This window comes from Acomys minous (genome assembly GCF_964271855.1).
Source record: "Acomys minous genome assembly, chromosome: 1".
NCBI lineage: Eukaryota > Metazoa > Chordata > Mammalia > Rodentia > Muridae > Acomys > Acomys minous.
The window spans coordinates 162,104,161-162,118,940 of NC_140483.1; the positions used below are offsets into that span (position 1 = coordinate 162,104,161).

General features: G+C 42.1%; 1 protein-coding gene across 10 annotated transcripts in view; it reads right to left on the bottom strand.

The window, feature by feature from the left end:
- CDK5RAP2 (CDK5 regulatory subunit associated protein 2) overlaps positions 1 to 14,780 on the bottom strand; it is a 176,220-nt gene that overhangs the window by 106,959 nt on the left and 54,481 nt on the right. For all 10 annotated transcript variants that reach the window (XM_084797139.1, XM_084797141.1, XM_084797135.1 and 7 more), the window contains one exon: positions 9,895 to 10,113. In XM_084797139.1, the coding sequence (XP_084653265.1) occupies positions 9,895 to 10,113 (219 nt within the window). The remainder of the gene's footprint in view (positions 1 to 9,894; positions 10,114 to 14,780) is intronic.

The following is a 14,780-nucleotide window of genomic DNA, read 5'->3' on the forward strand; positions in this document are numbered from 1 at the left end:
AATATGAGAGCATCTGATTTTATAAATATTATACCTTCTGAAAAAATAGCTGTAATACAATAGTAGAGGGGTAGATAGTACCAGACTCTTCCTAATGGATAATCTATCAATAAATAAATAAACACCAGAGTTGCACATATAGTAAATAAGTGGACTTAACAGATATTTACAGAGCAGTCTATCCAACATCTATAAAACACACATTTTCTTTCCATTAATGCCTGGTACTTTCTCTAGAATACAAAGTCATATATTAAATCATAAAGTTAGTCATAGTAAATTAGAAAAAAATTTCCTGTGTCTTTTCTGATTATAATGGAATTGTGAAATACACAGAGATTGGATACCTAGAAATCAACAGGAGGGAGCATTTCAGAAATTATGTAAATTACAAAGAACCGTATCTCCTGTAACTCCATCTCTAGGGGATCTGACACCCTCTTCTGGCCTCCACAGCCAGACACTTGTGTGGTGCACACCCATGAACACACACACACACATATGCACACACAAAAATTGAACAACAAACTACTGAACAAATAGCAAGTAACTGAGAAGTCAATTAAAGGGAAAGGAAATTAAAATTCCCTTAAAAGAAATGAAAATGGAAAACACACACACACACACACACACACACACACACACACACACACACACACACAAAGCCTGTGGAATACAGCAAAAGCAGTACTAAGAGGCAAGCAACAAAAGCCTGCATCACAACAGATTTAAAATAACCTAAAAAGATGCACCTCTATGTCTCACGGAAGTAAGAACAAAGCCAGGTTTACTTCCCAGCACCTTCATCAAGCAGTTTACAACCACCTGTAACTCCAGTTCCAGGGGATTCAAGTCTTCTGGCTTCCGTGGGCACTACACTCATGTGTGCACACAGACCAAACATACACTCATCATTACAAATAAAATCTTCAAAAAAAAAAAAACCTGATGACATACCATCTCACCCCATTTAGCATAATTATAGTAGTAGTAGTAGCGGTGGTGGTGATGATGAGGATGATGATGATAAATAATACTTCCTGAAAACTACCCTGTGATCTAGTTATTCCATTCCCTTGCAAAGTAGCAAAGCACCTATGACCTTTACAATAAGAATGAGTCCTATTGTCTGATAAAGAGAGCGCAGGGCTAGCGCCTAGGGAAATGGTTCTCAACCTGTGGGTCACAATCCCTTTGGGAGTCATATACCAGCTGTTTAAATTTATGTTCATGTTTAAGTTCATAGCAGTAGCAAAATTACAGTTATGAAGTAGCAACAAAATAATCCTATGGTTGGGGGTCATCACAGCATAAGGAAGTGTATAAAAGGGTCACAGCATTAGGAAGGTTGAGAGCCACTGGCTTAGAGGAAGGACCAGTGATAAGCATCAGGGCAGATTCTACTGGTGGAAGATGCATACAAAGTACATGAAGTCTCTTTCACAGGGTTGTGTTCTATTCACTAAGAAACAAAGCTCAGGATATTGGGGGATACAGGTATAGGCTGGCTCCTAATAGAATAGCAAAGGATCATCAGGTTGATTAACCACTTTTCACTCTGGCTTTGCAGGTGACTAGGCATCATTCATTTCCTTCCATTGAAGAAAACAGGTCAGCATGATTGACAATCCTGGTTTCTCCAATCCTTATTCTAAGCTGTGCTTCCTACATCTGCTTGCTTAGGTTTATCAGGGCTCTTCTTACAATAGCTAAGATATGGAATCAGCCTAGTTCACCATCACCAGATGAATAAAAATATTGTACACACAACACACACACACACACACACACACACACACACACACACACACACACACAAGACAATGGAATACTATTCTACCATAAAAAATAAAAGCCTACTATGGAATTATAGGACACCACATCATGCAAAACAAGCCACACAGAGAAAGACAGTCATTGTATGTTCACTCCACGTGCAGAAACAAACACACAAAAGGTAACCTGAAAGCAAATAAGGATTCCTCAGAAACAGGAATGAAACTTGGGAGAGCTAGAAAGAATACGATGAGAGAGAGGTGGAAAGACATGATCCATACACAATCTATGCATGAACGTGTACAATTAGTAAGTGAAGGAAACAATCTTAATGAAAGCCAGTCGACTTTATTTTCTCACCACACCAGCCAGTTGTTCTGGTTTGCTGGAATAGAGTCTTTCTCATGGATCCCAGGCTAATGCCAAATTCATGATGAAGTTGAAGATGACCATGAGGTCTTGATTTTCCTGCTTCTCCTAGCCAAGGGATTACAGATGTAAACCAGCTAAAAACCTGGCTTACAGCACTGGTTTTTCAGACTGAGCCCAAGAAGCCGTAGGTTTAAGAACACCCAACCTTAGCAGACCAGTACAAGAACCATGTAACTACCTGACTCAGCAGGTTTGGGGAAGAAGAGCACAGAAACTTTGTATTTGCTTTTAATGCAAAAAGCCACCATTTTAAGACATCTTCAGCATGCCCAGGGTGCAGCTGCTTTATTTGCTATGAGCACAGGGTTGAGTGAAAGTTTGGAAACCTCAATCCTACACCAACTCCACCTTGCTCCCCAGTGAATTCTGCATCCAAGATTTGCAGGATGCTGCCTGCTGGCACTCTGAATTTCTGCACTAATGGGCAATTCTCCTTTGAGATTTGTAGGTATATTCTGAGCCAACACTGAGCTGAGAGCTGCCTCCGTGTATCAGGGCTCTCTCAGAGCAGGTAGGTTGGTTTTTTAAAGTCGGATTATTTGAGAACTAAAATATCCCTCAAATCTTAACATCGCATTAGAAATGAAATCCAGGCCCTCGCACTTCTCCATCCGCGAGTCTGTTTTATCTCTGGCCAGATGGAGAATGAGAAAGTTCTCATCCATCAAATTTCAACCGTATCAGGTTTTGCTGTGAGCAAGCTTGTCAAAGTGCTCAGTGGTAACTTTTAAATATACAAAGGCAATTTCTTCAAAATCTTCCTTAGGTATAGGCATTCAGGGACCGGAGAGCAGTTTCCAGGCTCAGCATGAGCTGTGGTTGTAAGCTGAGCACCATGCAGCCTCACGAGCCTGGCAGAGGCAGTCAGAGGAGGAGGGAGATGTGCTGCTGGGCCTCCAGTCCCCAGCATTTTTTGTCCCCAGCTCTACTCCTATGTCTCCTTCTGGTAAGAGTTCATTTGAACAACAAACTTATAATCTTAAAAAAAAAAAAAAAAAAAAGACAGAGGAAAAGAGGGCTGCAGAGATAGCTCAGCGGCTAAGAATACTTACTGGTCTTCCAGAAGCCCTGAGTTTAGTTCCTGGAACACACATCAGGTGGCTGCCAATCACCTGTATGTCCAGTTACAGAGGATTCAACCCCCTTTCCTCACCCCCACAGGTACCCACACATAAATGGCATACACACATATTCATAATTTTAAAATAATAATAGGAGCTGGAGATATGGCTTAGCAATTAAGAGTATCTGCTCTTCCAGAGGACACAGGTTCGAATGCAAGCACTCGCATATCAGTTTATAACTAACTCCAATTCAAGTGAATCTGATGGCCTCTTCTGGCCCTGTGAGCTCCAGGCATGCACACAGTACACATGTAGACAAAACACCCATAAATGGGGGAGGGGGACATTTTTTTAAAAAAGCAATAGAAGCCATTGGAATAAAACAATCCTGAATAGATTGGCACACCTAAAATTCTATCACATTTTGTCTACACAGTGAGTTCAAGTCCCACTGAGGCTACATAAGGAATTTTCTTTTGAAAAAATTAAAAATTAAAACCTCTGTGGGGGCTGGACAAAGAACCTGTGGCTTGAGCTGAGCCTGCATCAGGGCATGACTGGCCAGACACAGCCAGGACACCATACCTCTCTAAACCACACCTAGGGGATTCAAACAAGGGAACAAACCTGCCCATCTTCCAGTCCCACTCTGGCTTCCCAGGTGACTGGTTCACTGCGAACCACACACTGTAACAGAAATGCACTTCTACCTCTCCCGCCCCTACTGCCACAGCCTACTTCTGTGAAGCCACCCTTCTTCTCCTCAGCTCCCTCAGCATAGCTCCATGCTCAGAGCCTTTGGGAGCATCTGGTCTATCCTGCTCTCAGTACACTGTATTTTATCTGGCTCTATCCATATTTCCATCACAGTTCTCTATGAGAGGCCATCAGAGAACATGTCTGACTTGTCTCTACCTACTGCACCCAGTGCCCAGAACTGAGCCTAGCAGAGTGATGAAGGAAATGAAGAGGTTAGCATTGTAAAGCAGCTTTTACAGCATCCTCGGGCAAGAGCTGGTGAGATGCCCAAGCTTCTCTACCCAAGGGCACTCTGACCCTTTCTCCAAGGGGTCAGTCAGCTGGAAAAGACAAGCATGGTCCTCAGAGCAGAGGTTACTGTTGACCAGGGTGGCTGACTGGGAAGGGGTAAACCACACACTCAGCATGCTCCAGGAGACTCCAATGGACAACAGTCTGTCATCAGGACATCCCAAGCCAGCACTTGACACACAAGTAAAAGCAAGAAAATGGGAAAGAAATAAGAAATGCAGGCATAGAGAACACCTATACCTCAGGAATAAGCACAGGATGCTTTTTCTCACATATTCCATTTCAGTATTCCTTTGTTTAATGCTAAAAATACAAAGGATCCATGCCATTTTAGAAGGGTGAGTGTTTAAGTAGTTGGCTTAGAGGTTAATCATCTCTAAGGAAACTGAGCTCCAAGCCCAGTGCTAGTGTCCACCTCTGCAAAGACACCTGTTAAAACTGCTTCATTGTTCTACTTAGTGACCACGATGACAAAACAGACATAATGAAAGGTGCTATAGCCTATCCATACAAACCCCGTAATAAGCCCTGTTCTGCAGGTAAGAAGTGGACCCCATGGTTCAAACCCAACAGCTGACAAGTGATGGAACAGGACTCAGTCCATCATCTTCTTATGAAAACCTCAGATTTTTATTTTATTTATTTGTGTGTTGTTGCTGCTGCTGCTGCTGCTGCTGTTGATCCTGGTGCCACAGCAGGTACATGGAGGTTAGAGGGGAGCTATAAGAGCCATTTCTCTCCTTCCACTTATAAGCGGGTTCTGAGATACAACACAAGCTATCAGGCTTGTACAGAAAGCACTTTCACCCTCTGAACCATCCTACCACCCCAGAAACTGGGGTTTGGGGTTTGCAAGGACACAACATCCTTCTTAGTTCATTTGAACTGTACATTATGCTACAAGGGCATATTTAAGTCAATTTCACATTTGACTTAAAAAAAAAAAGCAAAAGAAGATTTCAAGCTTGGTAGAAACAAAACGAAATCTTGGATCTATGGTCCTAAGCCTAATCCACCAGGCCTAGCCATTGTCATCAAATGCCCATACTGACTGAGGCTTTCAAAGATGTACCAAATGCCATCCCAATATCATTTTGGGCTACCCATAAATGAGTATTTAGAGAGGTTCAAGTTGAACTTCCCCCAAATTAACTCTATTCTTGGTAGATCATGCAAGATTAGGCCAACTGGGTGATAGTAACCACTTTAATTAGAGCTTTGGCTTACAGCCAACAAATGCCTCCCACAGAGCTAAGTGCCCAGGTACTGAAGGGCACAACTTGTCAGGGCAGCCGATGACAGGTCCCATGACAGACACAATCACTGTTAGACAGTCTAGGGATTATTGCTCAGCCACAGTCCAATACAGGCTGCTATACAAAAATAAAAAATAAAAAACATAAAACCAAGAGCCTAAGCCAGACACAGATTTAAAGTAAAGCTCTCTCACATCCTTCAACAAACACCACACACAGACACACACACACAGACACACACACACACACACACACACACACACACACACACACACACACAGTACAAGAATATTAGTTTCTGGGCCAAACAGGGCTTTTAAATCAGAGACAGAAGGATAACGAATATCCAAGTCTCCTCCCAGTCACCACCTACAGAGGTCACTTTAACTTCCACAGTCAGGATGCTGAACAGGGAATACTTGTTCCTGCTTCCTTATGAATGCTTTCTGAATTTGCTTCAAGGTACATGGGTCCCCCTGATGGCATGGAGGCATATAACAAGATACAGAGTACCTGTCTGCCACTCTCAATTTTTGCCGTCTCTTTTCGTAAGATCCCCATAGTAAAATTAAAGCTGGTATTCACCAAAGACAGCACATTACATGCACTCAATAAATGTGTGCAGAATCAAAAGTACAAATTATAGCATGTGCTAAGTCAACTGGCACACGGGCTGTAATCAAAGTGATTAAAACCAACATGAGAGCTGACCCTCATGGGCCAACTTCTCATGTGCTCACACAGTTAGGCAAAGCAAGTCCACTGGTCTCTGATCCAAACTGCTTCCGGCAAAGGCATTGTCTCCAGACACACAAAGAGCCAGAAAATGAATGTTCCTGGCATGGGCAAAGGATGGTTCAGTCACATCTAAGAGACAGCTGGTTGCCATGCTACCGGGATCAGGGAATGTCACACAAACTACGTCTATTTGCTATGGTTCCTCAGTACAGACTTTAAGCCGGGACTCATCTAAAAACAAGGCTGCAGTATTTCCAACTGATTTTCAAGTTCTTGTCCAAGAGAACACAACAATGAGAAACAGCTAGATCCAGTCCCAGGAACTGAAAACCTCAATACTTACAAGCTCACTGGCATGGTCAGCATCGATCTGGCTTGCACAGACCTGCTTTGATTGAATGGGCTATTGTTGAAGACTCTGTAAGTGTTGAGTTCTCTTTATAAAACCCACCAGACACAATTCTTCCCTTGGGCCTCAGTGCCAGCTAAAGCTAGCCTTTTATCTTAAAATGTTCATCTCCCAAACACTGGAAACCCTGTGTCTGGATTCCCTCTTCACTCTGCCAGGAACTAACTACCAACTGAACCTCAAGTCCTCTTCTTTGGTACCACGAAGGACTCCAGCATGCTTACCATATTGACTATGGTTCCAAAATCCTTGCCATCTTTCCCTTTGAGAGTCCAATGTTTTTATCTTTATTCCTAAACTCATTTACTGTATAACTTTATATAAACTACCACACATGTTTGAGAAACACTGAGAGGAACAAATTATTTTCAAAGCTTCAAATAACCAGAACATTGTAGAGTAGTTTTCTTGAGAACAAATTTTTCTGGTCTGTAGAAAACAGAGAAATGTCAAAATCTTTCTTTCTTCCAAATACATCATATTCCTATCTATTGCTTGTTTGCTGGTACTACAGCAAAGTTCTGAAATTAGAGACCAGATCCACGCCATCTATGTATCACTGTTTAGGTGACCATGGCAAAGCCATTTAAATTATGAGGCTCAGTTAATCTGTCAATGAGAATAATGTTCTCTGGGCCCAAACATGTGGTTCTGGCAACATATAAAGAGGTAGCTGCTTTCCAAGTAGTGGACACTTAATAAAGGCATTCTCAAAAGAAGAAATACCATGGTCAATAAATACATAAAAAATATTTAACGCTCTCAAGGAAAGCCCTCAAGGAAATGCAAACTAAAAATGCTGCAAGAACTCATCACACTAGCCATAATGGCTATCATAAAAAAGAAAAAGGAGAAGGAGGAGGAGGAGGAGACGAGGAGGAGGAAGAGAAGCAGGTCCTGTGGCGGTATGTTCCTATCTCTACTCTGGAAGTGTGGCCATGCCTAGTAGAGGGTTTACACAAAGCACTCAATGATATTGAATTACAAGTGGATTTCTCTTCTTTTCCACAGCAAAAATAGAAGCCACAGAGAGGTCTAGGCTTTTGCCATTGTCAAGTAGCAGCTGTCAAGTGGGAGGCATTCTAAATTAGTATTAAGGAACCTACTTAATAACAATAAGCTGATAAGATATGCATGGCTATGTTTCCGCCTGTGCTTTCACATTCTAGCACCATGAAACAAAATTACTATCTCAGCACATCTCCTCAGACTGTACCTCCATGATCTGGTGTGAAACATCTTCTTGAGAGGGATTCAGCTAGACTCCTAAACTATAACCAAGAGTTAAGTACAGATGGCAATGGGTGAAATGTGTTAACAAAAATAGTGAGACTGGCCAGACCACTGTGTTAGAAACATGTACAGAACAATGGATAAAAACAGTCCCAATGAGATGCCAAGAAGCTGTGATTCCCAAGCCAGTTCACTCAAGGTAAGCATTTAGGAATACAGCTGTTGCTTTGGTCTTCCCAGGGCCTTGCAACAACACTGTTTTCTCAGCACCTGCTCACTGACCTCAAAATATGTGGTTCTTAAGGAGGCTACATGTATATACATAGACACACACTCCTGCCAACAAAAACAGTACATGATCCAAGCAAGGAGTCTAAAAAACTCACTGTTTGGCTGACTGATGGGAAGAATGTAGGAAAGCACATGATGTGCCCTCCCTTTTCTGTGATCAATAGAAAACCAAAGCCTTCAGAAATCCCATTAGCATCTTAAATATAGGAAACAGGATTTCTATCAGGATACAACAGACTGGCCTATTGCTATCTCAGGTGACAGCACACACTGGGATACCACTCTGGATAAATGACAACGTGGAAGCACAATTAGCAAATATAAAATGTTTGCATTGTATGATCTAGTACTGTCATTCCTCAACGTTTATCCTAAGTGTTTCATGAGAAAATGTATGCATGCTCATATGTTTGCTGTGGTATTGTTTCAACAGCCAAAATGTCCAATCCATGGAAGAAATTACTAACATATGAAAGCTATCAGTGAGAGTATGTGCCATTCACCATGGCCACTCTTTGTCTTAAACAACATGGAAGGTGATGATGAGTGATCCAAAACCAAAGGACAGTAGTCAGCCTGTAACAGGAACGAGGGGTCAGATGTACTGGGGCTAAAAGTAATGCTGGCAAGAAGATGAAAAAGAGTGGCTTCACTCAGGTGACACAAGTGTAGCTGACGGTTTCTTCTCTAAGTCCCCACTGTTGTTCTCTGAACATTTGTTGAAATACTTATTACAACATCCAAACGTTTGACTTCACTTCCCTGCTTAGCGTAGACAGGGCATGGCAACCATGAATCTCAGCATCCCTGCCAACAGCCAAGGTGGGCTCTCCTCTGAGCTGGTAACTACCCACTCCAGATGCTGAAGAGTGACTCATAACACAGAATCCATGACCACTCGAACTCAGATTCCATACAGCCTGATGCACCAAAGCTCTGCATGTGGACTTGACTCTCAGGAGGGATTCAATTAAAGCGAGCTCAATTAAAGAATACTCAAGCTTGATAGAATTGGAATTTAATAGTGTACCAAATTTAAGAATTTTTAAATGCTAATATCCAGTGTTGAAAAAAGCATAGTCTTAAAACATAGCACAATTTGTATGGAGAACAGTTTGATGTCTATAAAGTAGTCTTTAAATATTGGTGGGTTTTGACTCAGTAATTAAACCTCTGTCAGAAAGAGCCAGTGGAAATACTCACGCACAGGGAAGTTTGCTGCAGTGTAGGTTTCAAGGTAAAAATGCCCAGTGCTTTGTAATAAGAGTCTGGTTAAGTCAACTGAAGAGCAACCAAGTGACTAACTACATGACAACAAAGACATATCTCTGAAGAGCATTCACAACCCAGCAGCACAGCAGGACTGAGCAACGGACTTTAAAGAGCAGAATACAAACTACTGTCAACTTGATGGCAGCACCAAGAGAAGGGGTGAGTGAGAGTGTCACTTCTACTGAGGAGATAAAAGAAATATCTTTAGATTTTTTTTTCAGATTTATTTAAGTTTTCTGAACAGCATCCTCCTCCTATGAGTAGAAACCATCACAGGACCCAGACCTGATGCACCACCCACCATGTCAAGGACCCAGACCTGATGCACCACCCACCATGTCAAGAGTGTGGGAGGCACATGGGAGGCACTCACATGGATGGTTTGGGCTCCTCTGTCCCCCTCTTGGTGGGCTTCCTCCAGGTCCCTCTCTAGTCTCAGCTTCTCCTTCTTCAGGTCCTTCAGCTCCTGGGTGACCTTTTTAACATTCCTGAGCAGCCTATGATTCTCAGTGCTCTTTGTGAGGTTTTCTGAGTGTAGCTTGGCCAACAGGGCTTCTTTTTCTGCCAGGGCAGCTTCATAGTCCTCAGACCCCTAGGAAGGAAAAAGGGACCTGGTTTCAAATGGCATAAACAAGTGAGAAGAGCTCCTGGTTTTGCCTTCCAGGCAGGGAGGAAGAAAACCAGGCAGCATTCAGTATCCAAAGCCCAAGGAGTAGCACCTTGGGAAACTACAGGACAAAGCATGGGTTGTGGTATTGCTGGGAAGGAAGGAAGGAAAGCCCACGAAAAGAAACAAATAAAAGAAGGAAAACCACAAACTGTTAACAAAACTAACTTCAATGCAGTGGGAATACAGCTGACTTTTCTGCTTCTCTGGATTCTCTAACGTTTTAAGGTAACTGAGCTTGTTACTTTTATAATGGTTTCAAAACAATTAAATTAACTCGCTTTAAAAGGGTAGAATATGATGTTTGGAGTTTAGGTCAATTATAAATCACTTGCCTCACTTGTGAAGCCCTGGACTGAACCCTGATATCACAATCAGCCAATCAATAATAAAGAGGAAATGAGGGAAAAATGACAAGCAGTGGTAGCTCTGGCACCAGCAATATTCTCTTTTGATAGTATTGCTCAAGTCCAGAGTCTTACACAGAAAAAGGAGTCTGTGTCCAGCATGGTAGTCAAAGCCAATTTTCAAAGGTTCTTAATGTCATCAGAGTTCAAGGGCTAAATATATCAAATATTTTTATTTCATTAATATACAATTTGCCTGAGAAAAGATCTATTTAATACACAAAAAGGGAACAAAATGTTCTAAACCATCAACAATAAAAATCATGAATTGAAGTAAGTTTTCAGTTACAAAATATGATTGTTTAAATGGGACTATCTGGTGCCAGTCAGCTTGTTTTGAAATGCCACTCTTCCTCAGTAACTCTGTGAGGACGGTCTGAGCAACTAGAAATCAGGAACTGTTATGAAGGCACACAAGTTAACATTGTCCTCTGCAGACTTACGGTATACACTGACCAAGGGTATGCCTGAGAAACAGACCAAACCAGTACTCATGTTGATGCTGGTGTTTAGATAAACTCAAGAAGCAAAGACCAACAAGGACTGGAGAATGCTTGTTGTCAGTAAGAGGTGAAAGCACACTCTTAAGTAAGTGAAGCTCAGGGCGGCTGAGTGACTAGCCTGTCATCAGACTGCCCATAATTCAATCTGGAATTCAAATCATTTCCCAGCCTGTGTTCTTCCCTGGCACAGCATCACTTGCCCTCACCAGTGAAGACTAATTAACACCAATAAACTGGGAAGAATGAAAACAAGAAGAGCAAATTTGAAGGGGAAGCTAGAAATAGGCATCAGTTAGGGGCATGTTAAACACAGGGATTGTTCACAGTTACCAAGGCTGGAAGTTCTGCAGGATTATTGCCTGAATAATGATGGCAAAGTCTCCTCAAAAATCCAGCTGCAAAGACCTCAGACACACATGTTCGACTCATTTCATAAAAACACTTTCCATGTTAAATTTTCCTTAAATGGCCCTTTGAAAAACTTCCCTCGAGGGCTCTTTACCTTTTCCTGAATGATGCCCAAGCGGCAAATATTTGGCCCAATTACACGTGGCCAAAAACTAAAGGCCAAATATAAAATTAGGCAAATTATTCTTGCTCACTTATAAAAGGATCCAACTGCACTGAACCAGTTTTTGCTAGGTGGCTTGGGAGATGTTACCTTGGAAGACTCAATAAAGAGACGCTGAAACATATATGTGAGTCGACAATTATTTCAAAATGAACATGAAAAAGTCTGAGTAGCTCAACACTATGCTGCCATGGCAAGAATGTTAAAGACAGGATTAAAGAACAAGAAATATGCAATGGCTTAGAACACATCTGTAGTCACAGATACTCAAGGAGGTAAGTCAGGAAGATCACATGAGCCTAAGTTTGAGGCCAGCATGGGCATGGTGGTTAGATGAGGATAGCCCCCGGATACTGGGAAGTGGTATTGGTTGAAAGGATAAGGACTTGTGGCCTTGTTGAGTTAGGTGTGGCCTTGCTGGACAAAGTGTCACTGGGGGTAGACTTTGAGGTTTAAAATGCTCAATCCAGGCTCACTCTCTCTGCCTGTTGCCTGCCAATCTAGATACAGAACTCTTAGCTACCTTTCTAGGACCATGGCTGCCTGTGTGCCGCCATGCTTCCCACCATGACAATAATGGACAAACAGACTTCTGAGCCTGTAAGCCAGCACCAGTCAAATGTTTTTCCTCTGTAAGAATTGTTGTGGTCATGGTGTCTCTTCACAGCAATAGCCTAACTAAGACACTGGGTAACATACAGAAACCCCAATTTCTTCTTTAAAAAGAGAGGGAGAGACTGGTGAGATGGTTCAATTAGTACAATGCTTCCTCTGCAGGCAAGAGGACCAGAGTTCAATCTCCACATAAAAGCCAAAAGCAGCTGTGAATGTCTGTAAGACCAGCACAGGTAGACACAGGAGGACCCCAGGTTTTACTGGCCACTCAGTCTAGCCAAATTAATGAGCTCCAAGCTCAACAAGAGACCCTGCTTCAAAATATAAGATGGAGAGAGACAGAGGCTAGCCTCCACACATAACTTTTCAAAGTGTGTGTGTGTGTGTGTGTGTGTGTGTGTGTGTATGCGCATACAGGTATAAGTGTGTGTGTGAAGGCATCAACAGTGAATATATTTCAAGGTGAGTTTGCTGCTAATTTCTATTACTTTCTTTCTACTACTTTAAGTATAGAAGTTATTTTGAAAGTTTCCCTCAATAAGTGTTTTTACTTTTACACCTGGAGGAGAATATCATTTCCAATCCAGAAATAACTTTAAATGGGCAAGAGGAGTTAACAGCCAGCCTACACTGTAGCCTTCACAGTCACACCTGAGATCTGAAGCTGAGTCTATAAATCTGTACCTTGGCAGCCATTATAAGAATTTAAATATCACCTGCTGCTGCTTCATTGTCAAATTCGACATCATGCAACCCTGTGACCTTTGTCTTTTGTTCTTTTTATTTTTAATTATGTATATGTGTATATATCTTGAAAGGGGTAACATGGGTAAAGCTGCCCACACAGGCCAGAAGAGGGTGTCAAATCCACAGGAATTGGAGTTACAGATAGTTGTAAGCTGTCCTACCTGGGCACTGAGAACCAAACTCATGACATCTGAAAGAGCTGCAAATATTCTTAACCACTGAGCCATCTCTCCAGCTGCTATTGGCTTTTAAACTCAGGCTGCAATGAGTTTAAATCTCACCACATCACAACAGGTCCATTAACATGAAAGAAACACATTCAAATGGAAGTACAACATTGAAGCTACATACACCTCAAATGACACACTGATATAAACATGCAGTACACATGCACTCATATAAAATCAGAGCAGTACAAGGGATGGGCTTTGGACACAGACTGGCACTCTAGTCCTGCCACCACAACTCTCAAAAGGTCAAAAGCATACCTCCACTTTGGATGAAGCATCACTACAAGTTGTGAGATCTGCCAACCTGATGCACAACCCAGAGGGTTTCAGCAGTGCCTGCTCTCTGTGGACAGCAGACGAGGACCTCACCCATGCTGCTATCGTGACACCTCACTCTGCATGCATTGCATTTTGATCAGGATCAAATTACTAAATGCATGTCATATGTCTGAGTAACAGTTGAGTTTACAAAGCCACTTTCTTCCTTAAGCTCCAAGATAACAAGAAAAAGTAAAATATACAAAGGCTCCTAAGGATGCTTGGACTCTGGCTATCAACTGCCAGCATTTCTTTTCTTAAGCAATGGAAAATATTGATGGTTTTCCAAAGAATTTGGCCTTTAAAGCTTGTTATTTTCTAAGCAAGGGGGAAATGGTATAAAATGTAAGCACAGCTCCATTCCATCATCTACTGTCAAAACAGTAAAAGAAGCAAGTCTGAGATCGCAAAAGCAGAGATCTGTCTATGCAGCTAGCATCCCATGATTTAAACCAAATTACTGCAATTACTCTTATTGTGAGCCAAAGCTCTGCAACAGATAAGGCAGGAGGTATGAATCTTGGACAGCACACAGCCTTAAATCAGCCTGAACTTCTACTTTAGCAGCAGGAGCAGGCCTAGTTCAGGAGTAAGGAAAGCTTAAGCAAGCCTAGACTGAACTGGTGATGCTACTTCCTGACCCCAGCAAGAGTCATATATAAACTGTATAGGTAAACTAGAAATGGTAGAGTGATTCAAAGCACAAAACTAAAATTTGAAAAAGGGAGAGGGGCTGGGTGGGAGGCATCCTTGAAGCACAGCATTGTGGGCACAAAAGAGATCAAAGGTTATCAAGTCTAGACCACAGATTCAGAAAACAGCAAGAAGAGGCAGCCAGAGAGGAGCAGAGGACTCCAGGGTGTGAAGTGCCTAAGGCCCTGGGGTCAAATCCTGGCCCTGTCACTCACCAGTGTGGTAAGGAGGTCACATTGCTCACCCTGGAGTTCCTCAGCATTCAAACAAGGATAGTAACAGTATCTGCTTCAAATGCTACACAGATAGAGGAGTTAATCTCTGGGGAATATGTAGCAGGGCTGGGTACAAAGTACGTGTTCAACTAATGCTTGCTATTAGTTACAACTGACAATTTAAGTCCTGACTCTGCCACCTGTTAGCTGTGAGTAAACTGAACACCTTCAATGAGCCTCAAAAAAAAAAAAAACTGCACAAAGAGAAGGGTATGATGATTCTTTTCCTCAAG